Source organism: Pavona decussata, unplaced genomic scaffold (genome assembly GCF_977016875.1).
Source record: "Pavona decussata unplaced genomic scaffold, jaPavDecu1.1 SCAFFOLD_64, whole genome shotgun sequence".
NCBI lineage: Eukaryota > Metazoa > Cnidaria > Anthozoa > Scleractinia > Agariciidae > Pavona > Pavona decussata.
The window spans coordinates 5,589,706-5,605,968 of NW_028145484.1; the positions used below are offsets into that span (position 1 = coordinate 5,589,706).

Consider the following 16,263-nt stretch of genomic DNA (forward strand, 5'->3'; position numbering starts at 1 on the left):
AAACGAAGTTTCTCGCGACTGCAAGGGCATTCCCATCCCCAGGGCCGCTTGGTCCTCTTAGCCGCTGCAGGCTGGGCACAAGGGCCGCCCTCTCTTTTCGGCCGTTTGTCAATCTTTCCTTTGCCACTATCCCCCAACTAAAGAGCCTGCTTACGTTCATATGCTTTATACGTCAAAAACAGAGACGAGACAGAAAGAAGTATAGAAATATTTTTCTTTAATTGCCCTTAACATTCCATTCTGTAATCCAGATATTACGAATGTACATTGTTGCCGGGTAAATACTGAAAAGCTGGCAGTGCAAATTTTACAATTTTCCTCCAGTCTTACTGGTATCACACCGTAACTAAAAAACGCCCAACTTCCCTCGTTTCTTGTGTATTGTTACTCATTTAATAATTTAGTTACTGAACAATGTCTTTTAACTTCTTTGTGGTAAGCAAACTTTCCTTTAACATCATACCTTTTGGTAATTTTTTTGTATCTTACGTTGTTAATGTTGTTGTATTTTTTGCTACTTATGTAATTTCTCTTGGCTGCTGAGAGATGACTGATAACCTTCCTTCTGTTGCGTTCTCTACTTTCCTAAATATACAATTGGCTCCTAGCCAATACCGGAGAAAAGAGATAACGTGACATTTCTCTCTCGTGAAAATAACTAACTGGTAGATTTAGAACGTTGGATTCACACCCGAAATTTCTATTAAAATTATCTCCGACACACCTTTGAACTTATTCCACAAGTAGAAGATTGTACATTAAAATATTTCTACATTCTTGGACATAAAACCACTGTATATACGTAAACCTGTCTTAAAAAAAATGTATAAATAATAAATAATTTATTTTACCCTGTTCCACCCAAAACCTTGTACGACTTCTGTGTACGTGTAATGTAATTTTAAGCTTAGCAAACATTTCTATATAAAATTCGTCCATAGTTTCAAGCGTTTAACCAGCGAACATATTTCTATATTTACAACAGAAAAATAAAGGAATAAAATTAAGGCACTGTTACACTAGGCAAATTTTTCTTGCAACTTGTCTCGCAAGTTTGTTGCGACACAAGAGTGCATGGATCGTTGCCCAGTGTAACATGCCCAGAAATGAACACGTCTCACAATTTTTTTGTTGCCGCGATCGTTGCGAGAAGTAGAAGTCGGTTTTACTTCGTGCAATGGTGACTGCAACAAAAACGTTGCAAGGCATGTTCATTGCAAGGCATGTTACAATAGGCAACGATCCGTGCAATTTGTGTAGCAACGACGCAACGAAATTGCGAGCCATGTTGCAAGAAAAATTGCCTAGTGTGACGGCGGCTTTAGGCTGTAGAACCATGATGCGTCAACCCTAATACCCAACTAAAAAATGTTCAATTTATACGTCACTATAAAATAATTTTATATACAAACATGATAACTGCTGAGGTGGAGTTGTATTAATTCCGGATGGAGGGGGATAATGAAGATAAAATACACACCAATTAAAAAAAAACAACAAACGAAAGAAAAAAAACTACACCTTCAAACTGTACGAAATTAGCCTTAAGCCCTTAATTCTTGAGTTAAGCCGTTTGGGTCCAGGGCACTCACTGGCGCTGAAAATGTTCATTCGCTAAAGGCGAATCTCCAGCATCACTGCAAAATCATTTTGACGCCGAGTTCTGTTGTATTCATCTTTTCCTATCACTAAACAGAAAGATCGTTGAGTTGTTTTGTTGCGGAGAATTCTTCCAACATGTTGACAATATTCTCTAACTCGTAACACTTTGCGTTGTCCAAAGGCGTGCTCCCAAAAATGTCTCGCAGGTGTGGGTTAACTCCATGCTCTAACAAGAAAGCCACCGTCTCAGCGTTGTTACGGCACACAGCCTGAGGAATAGAAAGGGAAATCTCACAACTGTGTCCGTTTACTATGCAGATAGATATTTTTCAAGGAAAGCTTATAGCACTGCATTGATAATTTTCCATTCAAGCTTCCGTTCACGTTTCTTATTCGCGTCAAAAAATGAAAACCATCGAAACACTACTTTCTTGAAACATGGCCACGCCAAGCCGGCCAAACCCTATATGAAAAACTGGTCTTTTTTATCGTTTTGTTGTCCAAAGGTAAACAATGGGGAACATTTCTTTTTCGGTAAGTTAACGACCGTTCTTATATGGAAGAAAGTACAGGCTGTCCAAAATGGATAAAAAACTCATTGCTCACGATGTTAGAGATTCAAAATTTTTCTAATCCATTGCCAAAACTGATGATGATTAAAAAATTGCAAATACAACTTTAAAAAAAAAATTAAAAATCCTCCTATTTCAAATAAGAAGGAAATGTTTACGTGTGAACGAAGCCTGTCTACAACTACGTTGTCAAGGGGAGGTTTCGGATCGCAAAAAAAGAAAAAAGAAATAAGAAGAACCCTGGTACATAAAGCAGAGCCGTCTACACGGTAGATGTACATGGCTCTGCTTGTACGTCAAAGATCTTAGTATATGTCTGAGTCGTACTATCTGCACGAATTGAATTTCAAAAAAGAGCGACAATCACTTGTTAAGCTTACCACGTGAAGGGGCGTCCTTCTGTCGTAATCACAGGAGTTTAAATCCACGCCTGCAAGCTGCCACACTTGCAAGTCTTCCACACGATTCTTGGCTGCCAAACGACACAGCTCCACAGCTGTCTCCATGGATGTCTTTATTAGCCGCGCCCCAGCCTTACGGAGCGTTTTCACGATTTCTTTATGTCGAAATTTGATGGCGTCATCCAGAGGCGAACATTTGAATCTGTCTTTCACTTGCGTGGAAGCGCCATGTTGGAGAAGAAATTTGACAGCTTCTGTGTTACCTTCTACGCAAGCTATATGTAGGGGTGATCGACCATCGTAGTCTGTGGTGGCGTTTACATCAGCACCCTAAAACCAAAGTATTTTAGGAATCAGACGGTAAAGAAACAAGAGCAGACACGACACATGGAAGATGCTCAAGTCAGAGTCACCCGGGTATAACAAGTGCTTTCCCGCGCTTGGCATGGCTTAGCACCGATTACACATTTTCAAGTGAGCAGTCACCTGAGCAGTATCGAAAGGGATCGAAACAGACGATATTTGGTCGTCAGTATCGATATTCTACTTGACAATATCGAGTATTTGGTATCGATATCGCCCACCCTTACCCTGTGGGGATTTCTTTTGTTTGTTGTTCAAATGGTCTTATGGCATGATACCTGTTTAAGAAGTTCCTCCAAGGTTTTGACATTCCCAGCACTTGCTGCACAGCTCATGAGCACTGGCAGCAAAGCTTGCCTCACACATTTCATTTCCTGAAAAGATGGGGATTAAATTTTGTTTAAAATGTAAGTTTACAAACAAAAAGTAGTGTGAAAATTTTTGTTAATGAAATAACTAATACCATAAACTCTAGGCATTTTCCACCACAGGCAACTCGTTAAAAATTGAGGGTGTGGGGTGCAGCACGAGACAGGATTCATCTTAAGAGCAGGATGTAAGCTTAAAAATTAAAGTACCAAGATACAAACTGGAATGTGCTTTTTCTGTAAGCACCAAGTAGGAAAATATTGAAAGTTCTGTGGGAAAATAAGATCAATTTAGAAAATATCATGAACCTAGTCAATTCTTGAAAACTGTGCCAAAGCGTGGTCAGAATGAGGATTAGAACTGTAACAAGATAACATAAAAAGACCAAAATAATCCTTTTTTTTTCACCCTTAGTGTAGTGATGTAGTTAATTTCACCTTGCTGGAGCTGATCTGCAGTGAAGATGCAACAGCAGCAATAAAAGAGTTGTCTTTGAGAGAGAACTGCTCCTTGGTGTGGGCCACTGTGAGTTCACCTCTGACATTATTTCTTACAATCTGTTAACAAGAACACCACAGAAATGTCACTTTACTACAGAACACTCAATCCACAACCATCAATACTTTGTAACAAAATGGGGAGAGAGAGGCAATAATGATTGTCCCCCTCTCCCCCCACCCCACCCCCTACTATCTCTTCTGATCTCATGTACACTTGAAATAACTTATTTTCATCAGAGAATCTAACAGTTGAAGGGTAAGGTTTAAAATCAGACTGTACGGTCTGGATCTGCATTAAAAAACAAGCTATATATTAAAAAAGGTAATTTGACATTCAAAGTACATGCCTCTTGTTTTTCATTGCAGCTAAGCTCAGTTTTTCCTAGCACATATGACAGTTTGGTAAGAGCTGCTTCTGGTGTCATGTCTGAACCAGGAATCACCCCAGCATCTAGAAGAACCTAGACAAGGAAAACAGTTGGCTTAGAAAAGAGTGAAATGATATACAATTAAATGAACTGGCTGACCAAATACTTGCATCAAGAAAACCAGCTAATGTTGAAACTAACCTTGCCAGTAGCATACTGATCAACAACAGGTCCATGGAGACACTGTGTGCAGTTAATAATCAGAACGCCACGTCGCGTGGCTTTCTTTATCTCGGTAATCAGGTCATCCCGATTGTTGGGAGCATTTCCAGAACCATAAGTCTGCAAGACGACACCCAGCATTGGAGGCTTGAGGAATGCACGCACCTGCGGAATGATTGGACTTATACACTTAGAATTTGTTTGGTGTTTAAGGAGGAATTCAGAATTATTGAACATTGATCACCTCTCTTTCCCAGATATCTTTGAGTTTGCCAAAAGTACTTGTACAAGAGCTAACCACGACTATAAACTTTACTTGAGAAAAGCGGTTTGCGATATTGCTACAAATATTCTTTCTTTATTTGCATTGTAAGGAAATGGAATGACTTGCCAGGATATATTGTACATGCCAAATCATTATCTGTTTTTAAGAGTAATTTACTTGAATATTTATTGAATCAGTAGCCATCGAATTTTATCTAGTTCTAGAAATTTTAAAATATTTTTGAAAGTTTTTAGTTAGGGAAATCGTTTTTATACAGGGTTACCCTCACGATTTCCCTTATTCAGGATGTTTTTGTATTTGTGTTGAAGCCTCCTGGATAAAATGTTATTATAATTAATTTTATTTTCGATACACTCACTGTTTCAGCTGTAATACCAGGAAAGAGCCTCAGCAGACCAATATTAGGATTCATGTTGGTATGAACAGCAAACTTTGAGCCATTGTTTGAACGAAATATGGCATCCCACTGGACTGCGAGTAAAAAAAAATCATGTAGCTTAATGGCAAGATTGATTCTTGCTGAACTGGCATTTTTTGTTGGTGCTGAATTCAAAGGAAGTAGCTATATACAATGTCAAAGACTGCCTTGCATTTAAGTCACTTAAACTGCACTGTACAAGGCAAGGTGGTGGATTAAAATATTTATATATATTTTTGCCTGATCATGATGGATCTATTATCAAGATCACTTCACTTCGTGAACTTTAGAATTGCCTTTCTCAAACTCATCAATAATTCAAAAGCCAAAGACAAAGGAAATCATGCACCGTAACGTGTTTTGATATCTGATGAAAAACTCCTCGTTTTTGCATCCTTTATTTCTCCTTCAAAATCAGTTTGTTTGAGAAGTGATATCAAACACTCATCACAGTGTTTCATCACAATATCAAAAACCTCAAAGTTCGTCAAAAATATGTTGTGTTGTATTTTCAACTCTCGTTTCAACTCTGCGTTGTATTTTTAACTCTCTTAAGGATGGTGCCTACTAATACCAAAGTATTTTTGTGCAGTTTATGACTATGCGGGAAAAGCAGATCTTAGCAAGGCCTATTGGAATCAAAAAAGAAAATTGGGGGTAACCAAGCATTTTTCAGAGATAATTAAGCAGTAATATCTCTAAAAAACGCCAAAATATAAAGCAATGTATGGGATTTTTTCCTAAATTGAAGCTTAATTATCTCTGAAAAATGCATGGTTACCCCCAATTTTCTTTTGAGATACCAAAAGCATTTGCTAAGTTCTGCTTTCTTCGCATAGTTTTAAACCGCGCAAAAATATCCCTGTATTACAGTCGAACCAGGTCAAGCGTACCCCCCTAGATTCTATTAATGAATCTATTATTTGAAAATTGAACCCGTTAGTCGTTTCAAGTATTCAAATCAAAATTAGATTTCTGATTGGATTATACGAACAATACATGAAACCAGAAAACCAGAAAGCCTGCGGGAAAACCCCTCTTAATATATTCAGAGCGGCAATTCTTGACTTATATAGCAATGGATTTTCCAAAAAGCAGATTTCTCTTGATTTACAGCAGTCAACGCGTACTGTGAGAAAAAAAATTCGCCATTTTAAACCGGGCACGGTGGTCCTGTCGCGTAAGTTTAAACTCACTTATGATCACTAAATGGACATTTTACGTTTGTACACTTGCGTTTTTTCCGTTAGTTATTCAAAAACAAAAATGAAAAAGGACTGGAAGCGTTTTATCATAATAAAAGGTTCTCTTTTTGAGGTATATGCAAATTAATTTGGCGAAAAGTATGCGAACTCACAGTGAAAGATGTTCATTTCAGTTGACCTTCGACAATGACAGCACATGTGTTGCGCTATTCGTCGCGGTATAATGGACAGTCTGGTGAAATAATAATACATACCAAACTTTTTCATGCTACAAGGTGGGTAATGCTAGCTATACATGAAAGATAAATTGGAATTTTTCAACCGGAGTCATTTGCAAGCGCTTGACTTTGTGCTCTTGCCATGACCAAATTTGCATAACGAATTATATGAATGTGTCAACAACACGCAGGAACAGTTTTAACGAACGAGCTGTTTCAATTATGTACTGTAGTTTGAATTTTACAGGCTATTGCTTTTACTGTTAGCGCGGATCTATGTTATACGAATTTTAATTTGAACATCGATCCGCGCTAACAATGAATAAATGAATGCATTCTTTGAAACGACTAATCGGTTCAATTTTCAAATAATCGATCCATTAATAGAGTCTAGGGGGGTACGCTTGACCTGGTTCGACTGTAATACTCACCACCCATAGGAAACCCGAGTATCTCGCGATGCGCAGAACGTATGCGCAGTAACAATAGTAGGCACCGTCCTAATAAACACTGTGTCTTGTGTTTGATATATTACTTCTACAACTGGTCTAGCATGGCAACAAATTTATCTTTAAGCCAAACAAAAGAGGTATCAGGGTTCAACATACACTTGCTTCCAATGTATGCAAAATTTGGCAATTTTGAAGCATTTTTTAATAATTTCTTACCTTCAATATTCACCTTCATGGTTACCAGGGGAGGAAGATTTGGAGAATCAAAAGCATCAAAACTTCCAGCACTCACTTTGGTTGAACGGTTCCCACGATACAAGCATCCCGCAAAATATAGAGTTACCTTACCAGGAAAAAGTTTTTTAATCAGTTTCCAAAGCTATTAAAAAAATTACGAATTCTGTAGTTGGCGCAGGGGTGGACTACAGGAAATCTTGGGAGAGTCCAAAAAAATTGGATTTTTCTATCCTATATTCTTCTCTCCAGATTTTTTCTTGCTGACCAACTGTTTCCAGGATGAAATAAAATAATAAATAAATAGATCTGTAAATTTGTATAGCACATAATTCCATGATGAGATGATCAAACATGCTTTACAGTATGGAGACACTCTCCAGATTGAATTAACGGAATTTGAAAATGTTGGTTTTTGAGAAAAGGGGAAAACCTCTTGGAGCAAGGAAAAGAACCAACAACGAACTCAACCCACATATAACAATGAATCCAGGAATAAAACCTGAGCCACAATCATTGGTGAGAGGCGATTGCTCTCACCACTGCGCCATCTCTGCTCCCCTAACCACTGTACCTCTCCTGCTCCTTGTTCCTTGCGCAATTTTTTTTAAGGGGGACACAATGCTTGTCACAATAATAGACTGTTCAGTCTTGGGAATAAAATGATATAAATTAAAAAAAATGAAAGAGGGTTTTTACATTAAAAGAAGCATCATCGCATGCAAAAATTCCTTTATTTCAACTTCACTAACCTCAGGAATAACATAGTGCCCTGCAATAACTAAAGCACCCAGAAGATTATCTCGACCATCATTTCTCTGCTCATAAATTGGAACCTATTAACAATTAGGAAGAAAGAAAAAGGGTTAATTATAGACATATACTGTGGCTAGCTATATAACCATTAGTCTCAAGCCCTGAGAAATGCAATTACAGTTGACTCCTGATAACTCGAACCTTGAAGGGAAATTGAAAACAGTTCAAGTCATTCGGAGTTCGAGTTATTGAGGGTGAAATTATATACAAAATGACCTGAAGGGAAAGGAAAATTGGTTTGAGTTAGCGGGAGATTCGAGTAAGCGAGGGTTCGAGTTATCGGGAGTTGACTGTACAACAGTTTATGAAGAAGTTATTGAAAACCCTGTTAGGTAAAAGTAGTACCACTGCACAGTACCTGAGACCCAGTAAACACAACTGACTTTCCAAGGTTTTCCAACATGAAAGACAAGGCCGATACACTATATGCCATAGTGTCTGTTCCATGTATGACCACAAATCCATCATAATCACTGTAATTGTCCTTAATATCCAGGGCAATTTCTATCCAATCACTGATTGTCATGTTGGATGAGTCTTTAATGGGGCAATATTCTTTGATGTAATACAATACACGGACTCCATGGGAAGATATACTGTGGGTAAATAAGACATCAATATTTATTACTGGCTGAGTATAAATGCATTCTTATAATACAAGCCAATAACAAATCATCGACATAGCAAACATTTCATCACTTGGCACATTAAGGGTAATTGGACTTTTAGGTTGGTAAAATTTAGCAATCATTCCTGCCTGCTAGGCTAGGAAAACATTTTCATGATTAACCAGGAAATTTATATTTACTGGTTTGTCACACTTCACCATTCACAAAATTGAAACAAACAGACAATTTGTGTAATAATTATTGGAAAGCACCTTGGTTGTTTACCTGCAGTGATGATTTTGGTGTTGCTTTTAAGACAATTGAAAACTACTCTAGACACATTAAATTACCATTATTGCATATACTATTTGTCACCCTTTGCTTTACTGTACCCTGCCAGCAGAGCGTTTCTATCTGATCAGACAAGTCTTTTAGTATGTACGTAGTGGTTCGCATCTGTGATATTTTGTGTGGTTGGCTTGTTTCATCAGGAACATAAACAAGCCCCAAACAAGACACAGGTGTCTATATACATGCTAAAAGACTTGCCAGAAGGAAACACTCTGCTAGCAGGGTACTTTTCTGTAGTTCACCTTGCAATTATTGGAGGATTTTTCGAATTCACTTATAAAAATAATCATGCCTTGCAAGCTTATAAAAATTTGATGTCTTAACACAGTAATGTTTCAAAGCAAATAGAGATCCCCCTCCCAGTCAGTTGACCAAGAGTCATCTCTTCTGCAGAAGCAAATCTCATCCAGTACTCAGGGTACTGGAAGGCTGTTGATGGTAAAATGTTGTGCTTTTTTTTTCTGTTTAAGTTCCTGCAATTCTCAGGGAAGGAAGTAAATTGACTGTTGCATTAAAGCATTTTTAAAAAGTCTTGAAAATTTCTGAAGTTCCTTAAGTGTCGATCTGCCACACATCTATCAAAGAAAACTTTGGGGGTGCTTACATGCGAAAACTCGCACTGGTATGAGTTTCATACTGGTATGACACTGTGATTTCATACCATTTTTACATGAAGGGACACTATATGTCGGCTGGCGTGAGTTGTGATACCATTTTGGATTGGATATTGAAGACTACACATGCGAAATCCATTCCAGACTCCTAGGAGAGTGATTTCATGCTGTACAGCTTTTACATGACAATGGGATGAGTTTTCATACTGGAATGAAACTCTAGCTCCGCTACAGTGACTGGAGTGAATCACACCGGTATGACTCCCTCCAGTATGAGATTTTGTGCTTGTATCAACAAATAAAGAGCCACAAGAGGAAGCCAGGGTATACTCGTGCCAGAATGAAAGTCGCACCGGTATCATGTAAACACCCCCTTATTTAGGCAACTACCAAAATACATGTTATTTTTTGAATTCATGGAAAACAATCATAACAGTACTCAGTAGTACGTCTTCATTCTTCTGGGATTAGCCAATATAATGTTAAGATTATCTTTCTTGTAGACTGACAACACGAGAGTTAAAAAACACTTATCTTTCCTGATCTAACACAAACATAAGCTTTATCAAATAACCATATTGACTCAATGGACACACACAAGAGCAAAAACAAACATGAAATAAACAACATTGAAGTGCTTACGGCATGGCCAGTTCTTCCAGCGAGGTGCTCGCAGTGTTGTCGCTACTTTCAACAACAGGTCTTTTTTTCACGTCATTATTCATGTATTCATCATCGTATAACATCGGAAGTCTCTTGATCTGTGACTGAAGGAATCCTGTTTGCGGCTGGTAACCTAAACATGAAAACCATGATCTTGAATGCAGTTGACTTTGGGTTTCACCAAGCAATTGAATGATTGTTAATTTCGATTCTGTTAGGATCTGTTAGTTAACAGTAGAAATATTATTATAAGCTCAAAACACTGAGGTCTTTTAAATAAAACCTTGACAGCAACTTGCTCGTATCTCCTGCCATTTGCAGCTTTCCAATACTATTTTACCGGGTATTTTAGCTTCCCTAAGAGCTAAAGCTAAGATTATAGGCGAAACAACGTCATTTTTTTTTGCGTAAATTAATTTCTACCTCCATCAGTTTTCTTCATCCCGATTGTTCCTCCAGTATACAATACTAAAACTCTTGTTTCTCGTATTTGTTTCGAGGCACCGACTTCCATGATCGCTGCAGTTAAAGGAAAATGTTACTCTCTGGTGACAAAGCCGATCAGTTCCGCCAACTTTGCAGACGTTGTTTGGCGCGTCGTTGTTCGATCGCTGTCACGCGCGGTTTCACCTGTCAGCGGTGAATCACTGTTTATTTCAGTTCCGCGCCACGCGTTTTGCCACGTGCCCAAACCTTAACTGAAAAGCTAATTTAATGCCGTAAACATCTTGCTGTTTTTAATTTATAACACAGATTAATCAAAACTTTGGAAAAATAATATTTTTTAGCTGGTTTTCCACAAAACCGCGGTGTCACCCGTCGCACGGAAATAAACAACGTTGGCGGGTCGGGGGTGTGTCGCGGGTGTGCTAGTCCTGGCAGAACTAATGTATGCCGCTGGGCAACACAGGCCCGGCCGATCTTGGACGGAGCAGTACAGAAATATTACTTATCACGGGAATCTTTTCGATGATTTTCCTTGTGCAACGAACAGATTTTAGTTGGCGTTATCAGACTGAATTGAAAAGATAAAGAGCAAGGCTGGTTTCGCGATAGACTTGCCCCAAGTCGTCTTTTCATGCGCGACCGACTTTGAGAAAGTCGACTCTGTACTCTCACAAAAACGGACTTTGCGACTGGACTCCCACAAAAATGGACTTTAGAAAGTCTAATTTTCATGATTATAGAGGAAGATAATGATTATACTGGAATGATGGAATCAATACACTCTTTTTTATGAGAACGTTGAGACTGAGATTAACTAAAATTTAAGAACATTGTCATAGTAAGAACATTACCAAGGCTCAGAGTCAGTTAAGAACATTTTTATTTTGACCAAACGTTTTTAAAATGAACAGTATAAATATGGATAAAATAATACAGTAAAACTTCAGTCTATATTTACGGCACATACTGCTGTTTGATAGTTGTCTTGGTCACGTCTAGATAGATTTATTTAATATTATATAAACAGTTAACTCAAGAAAATCTTAAGAACTTTTTCAGCCTCGAATTGCCAAAAAAAATAAGAACGTTCAGCCTTAGCCGGGCTCAGCCCCCAAATTGGACGTTCTTACAAAAAAAAAAGGTGTAGTTTATTCTCTAACCGTGAAATCAGCGTTGCTCTTTTTTTTGGTTGTTGTTGTTTTGTTTTATTCGATGAGATCCTTTACTACAGGATCCGTTGCTTTCATTGTGTTGCGGTGATACTTCCAAATACAGTCACTGAATTGAACAGTCTCCCCCTTTTCCTTCGTCCCTATTTTAGATGATCAAGGAACGTCCAGGTTCATAACTGCATCAAAGTTCCTTTACATGTTCCGGTGCTTGGTCATTCGAAGCCTAGTCCATCCTGGCGCTAACTGGAAGCCAGTGAAGACGCTTTAGAACCGGAATGATAATCGCGTTTCTACACTCACAGGCCTTGCTGCAGTGCCTGAGCACTTTGCAGTTTGTCAACTTCTGCTTCCGACAGACCAAATAGAATGTTGTTTCTATAGCAAATATTTTCCAGATGAACGCAGGCGCCGTGGAGGTTGATAGAAGGATAGGAGTTCAGTAAACCCAACCCTTTGTAGGGAGCGGCACATATACACGATTCGCATTTCGAAACAGCCGTTGAAGGCTAGGGCTGCTGGGGCGGTATTCAAGCATATATTAGACCGATTTATCAAAGACAAGGCTAGGTGAAACGGGACGGGAAAGCGGGGAGAAGAGTCTTGAAAAGACTTCATGGTTGTACGGGGAGTCTCGGCTCGAGTTTCACCCTCGTACTATGCGGAGGTATATAATACATTGTAAAAAACTGGATCATTGCATCATGCAATTACGGGGATTTGAATGGCTTAGTGGCCATTACACCATGCTCGAGAAATGGCGACCACTAAATTGTCTTCTGGTTGTTCTTGCAAAGCGAAATCAGCAAGATCTAGCAATATTTCTAGATTGCTTTTAATAAAACAATTATTCCTCTCGGATGTAATCATACCACATCCAAGACGCGTGAACTTGACGCTAGGCCCCTCGTTGGCTGTCATCTCATATCCAACGCGTGCTCAAGAATTTTTTTTCTTTAATTGTGAGAGGGGTGTCATTGAGGTTAAATTTAATGTGTGAAATGTGCACCACCCCCTACCGGGAGGAGAACCACGGAAAATTTGCTCGAGAGCCGACTGGTCCTGAGCGAATTAACCGCCGTCTGCGGTGCATGCTACCTACAAAGCGGTAACTCACCGAAATTGATCCACATCGGTTTGAGGGTTGGGTATGTTTTGTTGAGAAAATATAGTTCAATCGGCGTTCCAGTAACACAAGACCTCCACTTGCCGATAGCCACGTTTTGGCCCCTAGATTCGACTCGGCGCGCTCACTTCACTTTTTGGAGTTCCAGTCTTAATTTCATTTTTATTTAAATACCCTTTAGACAAATTCGCAAGACTTCATAACAGAAGCTCAATGAGCTAAAGTGGAACCTCCATTTAACGAAGTGCCAAGGGACAAAAGAACATTGGTTCGTTATATCAAGGTTTTGTTCCATACATTTTAAATGACCGGGCTGAAGAATATCGTTCGCTAGCATACCTCAGTGACCGACTATCGGGTAACGCACAATCTGATTGGCTACACAGGGGCGGTCTATCGATCGATAGACGGCAGTTTGTCGGAGCGCGCGCGATTTAGCATGCATCATTGCACAAATAGGTCAAAATTTATGAAATAAAAAGATTTTTTTGGCTTCATAGATCGATCACTGAGGTATGCTAAAACAATTAGACGGCTCGCTCTCGGTTTCTATCGCCTTTGATAGTTGGCTGCCGATAGAAACCTCGAGCTCGCCGTCTAATTGTTAATTATACCGAGGGGTTAGTTAAATCGAGATTCCACTGTAGTTGCACAATATTTTTCTCTCGTTCTTTGAACCAAATTGACATGTAAGGACCAAAACAGTGCTGTGCACCTCAAAGAAGGATAAACTAGGTAAACACCATACTGTATTCGTTTGTAGGTACTAACAATATCTTAATCAGGTATCTGATTGGTTCAAAATGAAACTCGATTGATTGGGAATCATTCAGAGCTGAGGAAGGGCGAGAGAAATTAGGGACAGAAGTGCTTAGTTAGTAGACATAAACCATCCCAAAATGAGTGTTGCATGGGGCTCGGAAGCCACGAGATATCCTTTGGCTCCAAAACGTAACCCGTTTAGATGTAGGCACAATAAGATTTCTACCACGGCAGGACCGAGCTCGGACAGGTCAAAGGGGGGGTGGGGGGTGGTTGGGGCCATCGGCACAATGACGCCTAGGTAAAGTAGTGTCAGTTTAGAGCGGTTTTCAATTGAATGTCGTAACACCAAAGTAATTACTCTGGCCAATCACAGCAGGCGCAAACAGCGTAATGAACCAATCAAAATTCAAAGCAAATGCATGTAACCGGCGCCAAGCGCGGGAAAACACGCACGAGCGAGGTGCGATTGGTTTTGGTTTTACATCTCATGGTTGAGAAAGTGGCTCCAGTTTTGTCAGCCAATCAGAGCGTAGTAATGCAAAACCAAAGCAAAAACGCAAATACTTTCGACACTCAATTGAAAACCGCCCTATTGACGATTGGCTGGAAATAGAAAAAAAAAAAAAAAAAAAACCTGGGCCTGTCATCGAACACGGACGAGTAAGCGAACGTGAAAACGAGGCAATTAAGGCATGCCAAAAGACAAGAATATTTGATTCTATCAACAGAGTCGAGAAGGTAACTTAACCACCATAAAGAGATACAAGAGTTGACGTTTCGAGGGCTAACGCTGAAAACGTCAGCTCTCGAGTCTCATTATGGTGGCCAAATTTATCAACTCTGTTGTGATAAAACCATATATTCGTTCCTACTCCCCACCGACGTTGTATCCCAGTTTCTTTAGAAACTACCCCCCCCCCCCCCCCCCAATCAAAAGAAAAGGGCTGTAAGCTGCATGGCCATTCTGGGACAACTACAAGATTACTTTGAATCATGCTCACAGACAATATTTTATTTAATGCAACAAACAGTTTGTTAAAATGATTCTGGCTTGAAACTGTATCAGCTTCCTTCTATGTTGCACTAATGATGGTAACAACAACTGTCCTTGAATGCTGTCATTAAATAAGTCCATACATACCTGCAAAATAAAAGGGTTTACGGCTTAATATATCAAAATATTTCAGACCCCAAGAGGAGGGAAAAATATCACTATATATATATTAAGCCCCCTGGGAGAATTTTTCGTCTGCATCCCATCGACGTCTTCCTATAGTTGATACGTACCAGAACGCCTTTCAGTAAAAGATATATCGAAATCTGGTAATTGGAACTAACCGTGACAATCGTTCAAGTGTGTGGTCGAGAATACCGACCACTTTTCCCCCAAAACAGCATAATTTAAGTCTGACAGTCAGAGAAGTGAAGACTGAATCACGGCAACAGTTGTAGGCATAAAGAAATACAGCCTCTACCCTACAACGATGTTCTGCAGACTACAATTCCACACAATCTACCCCCACCGAGAATCACCAACGAAAGAGCGACATCCGAAGATTGATTCCACTCCTCCGCAAATTTTAACGCACATAAGGACGTTCATTTTACTGCATTTTAGGTGCGCAAATAAAACATCGACAGTTAATTAGCGTTCAACCTCTTTTGTTTGCATAAGCTGCTGAAACATTGTCCCTTAAGTTTATTTACGCACGTAAAATTTAGGTCTTATATGCGTTGAATTACGCGGGAGAAAGCAAGACGAAAAGGTCAAAACCATACAGAGTGATCCAGCTGCCCCACTTGTCTGTCAAACTGCTAAAACTGTATTAGCAGCAAAAAACGAATATTTGCCGAATTTTGCACCACGATCTCAGCCTCTTTGGCTTGCTACTCCTCAAAGCCTCGTTTGAAGACGTTCGTTTGGTTCTTGCAGCGTTCCTCTGCCTTTTTAAACAAAAAAATTTACCTCGATCTCAACTGTCATAACAGAATTTACTTGAATAACCCGAACAATACGAAAACCATAACGTTACCGTAAACTCATTACGACAAGTCAGGCTGACGAAAACCGTGGTCCCGTAGTATTTGAGGGGATCGACAAGTTACTTGTTCTGCCGATGAAAGAAATGTTCGAGTGTGTAGGTGTAGAAAAGTTGTAGAACATTGTACAATTAAAAGGCAAACGAAAGAAAAGGACCGAGAAGACGAAAGTTCGGTTTCCTAGCCCTGCCATCCAAAACCACACCCCCAAAAGCAAAAAAAGAAAAACAATAATCCGAGTGTTGTGGTGAACTGTGAAATAGCTGGAACTAAACAACTCACCTCATAGCTTGCAAGAGTCGTGTTTCCTGTACTGGGACATAACAGTTAACAAAACAAGTTACCTGCATCAACTTGCCAAAACCAACACATTCAATCAATGAACGCTTGATTACAAGTGGTAAAACAAGCACAAGCAAGGAGTCTGCGATCCCACGGAGCACACGCGACTTTA

General features: G+C 39.4%; 1 protein-coding gene and 1 long non-coding RNA gene across 2 annotated transcripts; both read right to left on the reverse strand.

Annotated features, from left to right (window-relative positions):
• Positions 1-200: 200 nt before the first annotated feature.
• LOC146478734 (L-asparaginase-like) lies at positions 201-13,583 on the reverse strand. The gene is made up of 12 exons (XM_085112334.1): positions 10,686-13,583; positions 10,242-10,395; positions 8,385-8,622; positions 7,963-8,046; positions 7,193-7,319; positions 5,042-5,154; positions 4,377-4,562; positions 4,155-4,268; positions 3,745-3,864; positions 3,217-3,312; positions 2,555-2,905; positions 201-1,871 (listed from the first exon to the last, which is right to left on the reverse strand). The coding sequence occupies exons 1-12, from the start codon at positions 10,774-10,776 to the stop codon at positions 1,689-1,691; spliced, it is 1,857 nt and encodes a 618-aa protein (XP_084968460.1). The 5' UTR covers positions 10,777-13,583; the 3' UTR covers positions 201-1,688.
• A 1,177-nt stretch (positions 13,584-14,760) lies between these two features.
• On the reverse strand, positions 14,761-16,231 carry LOC146478735 (uncharacterized). Its single transcript, XR_014865160.1, has 2 exons — positions 16,092-16,231; positions 14,761-14,910 (listed from the first exon to the last, which is right to left on the reverse strand). It is a non-coding gene; the product is annotated as an uncharacterized LOC146478735 (long non-coding RNA).
• Between the last annotated feature and the right edge of the window lie 32 nt (positions 16,232-16,263).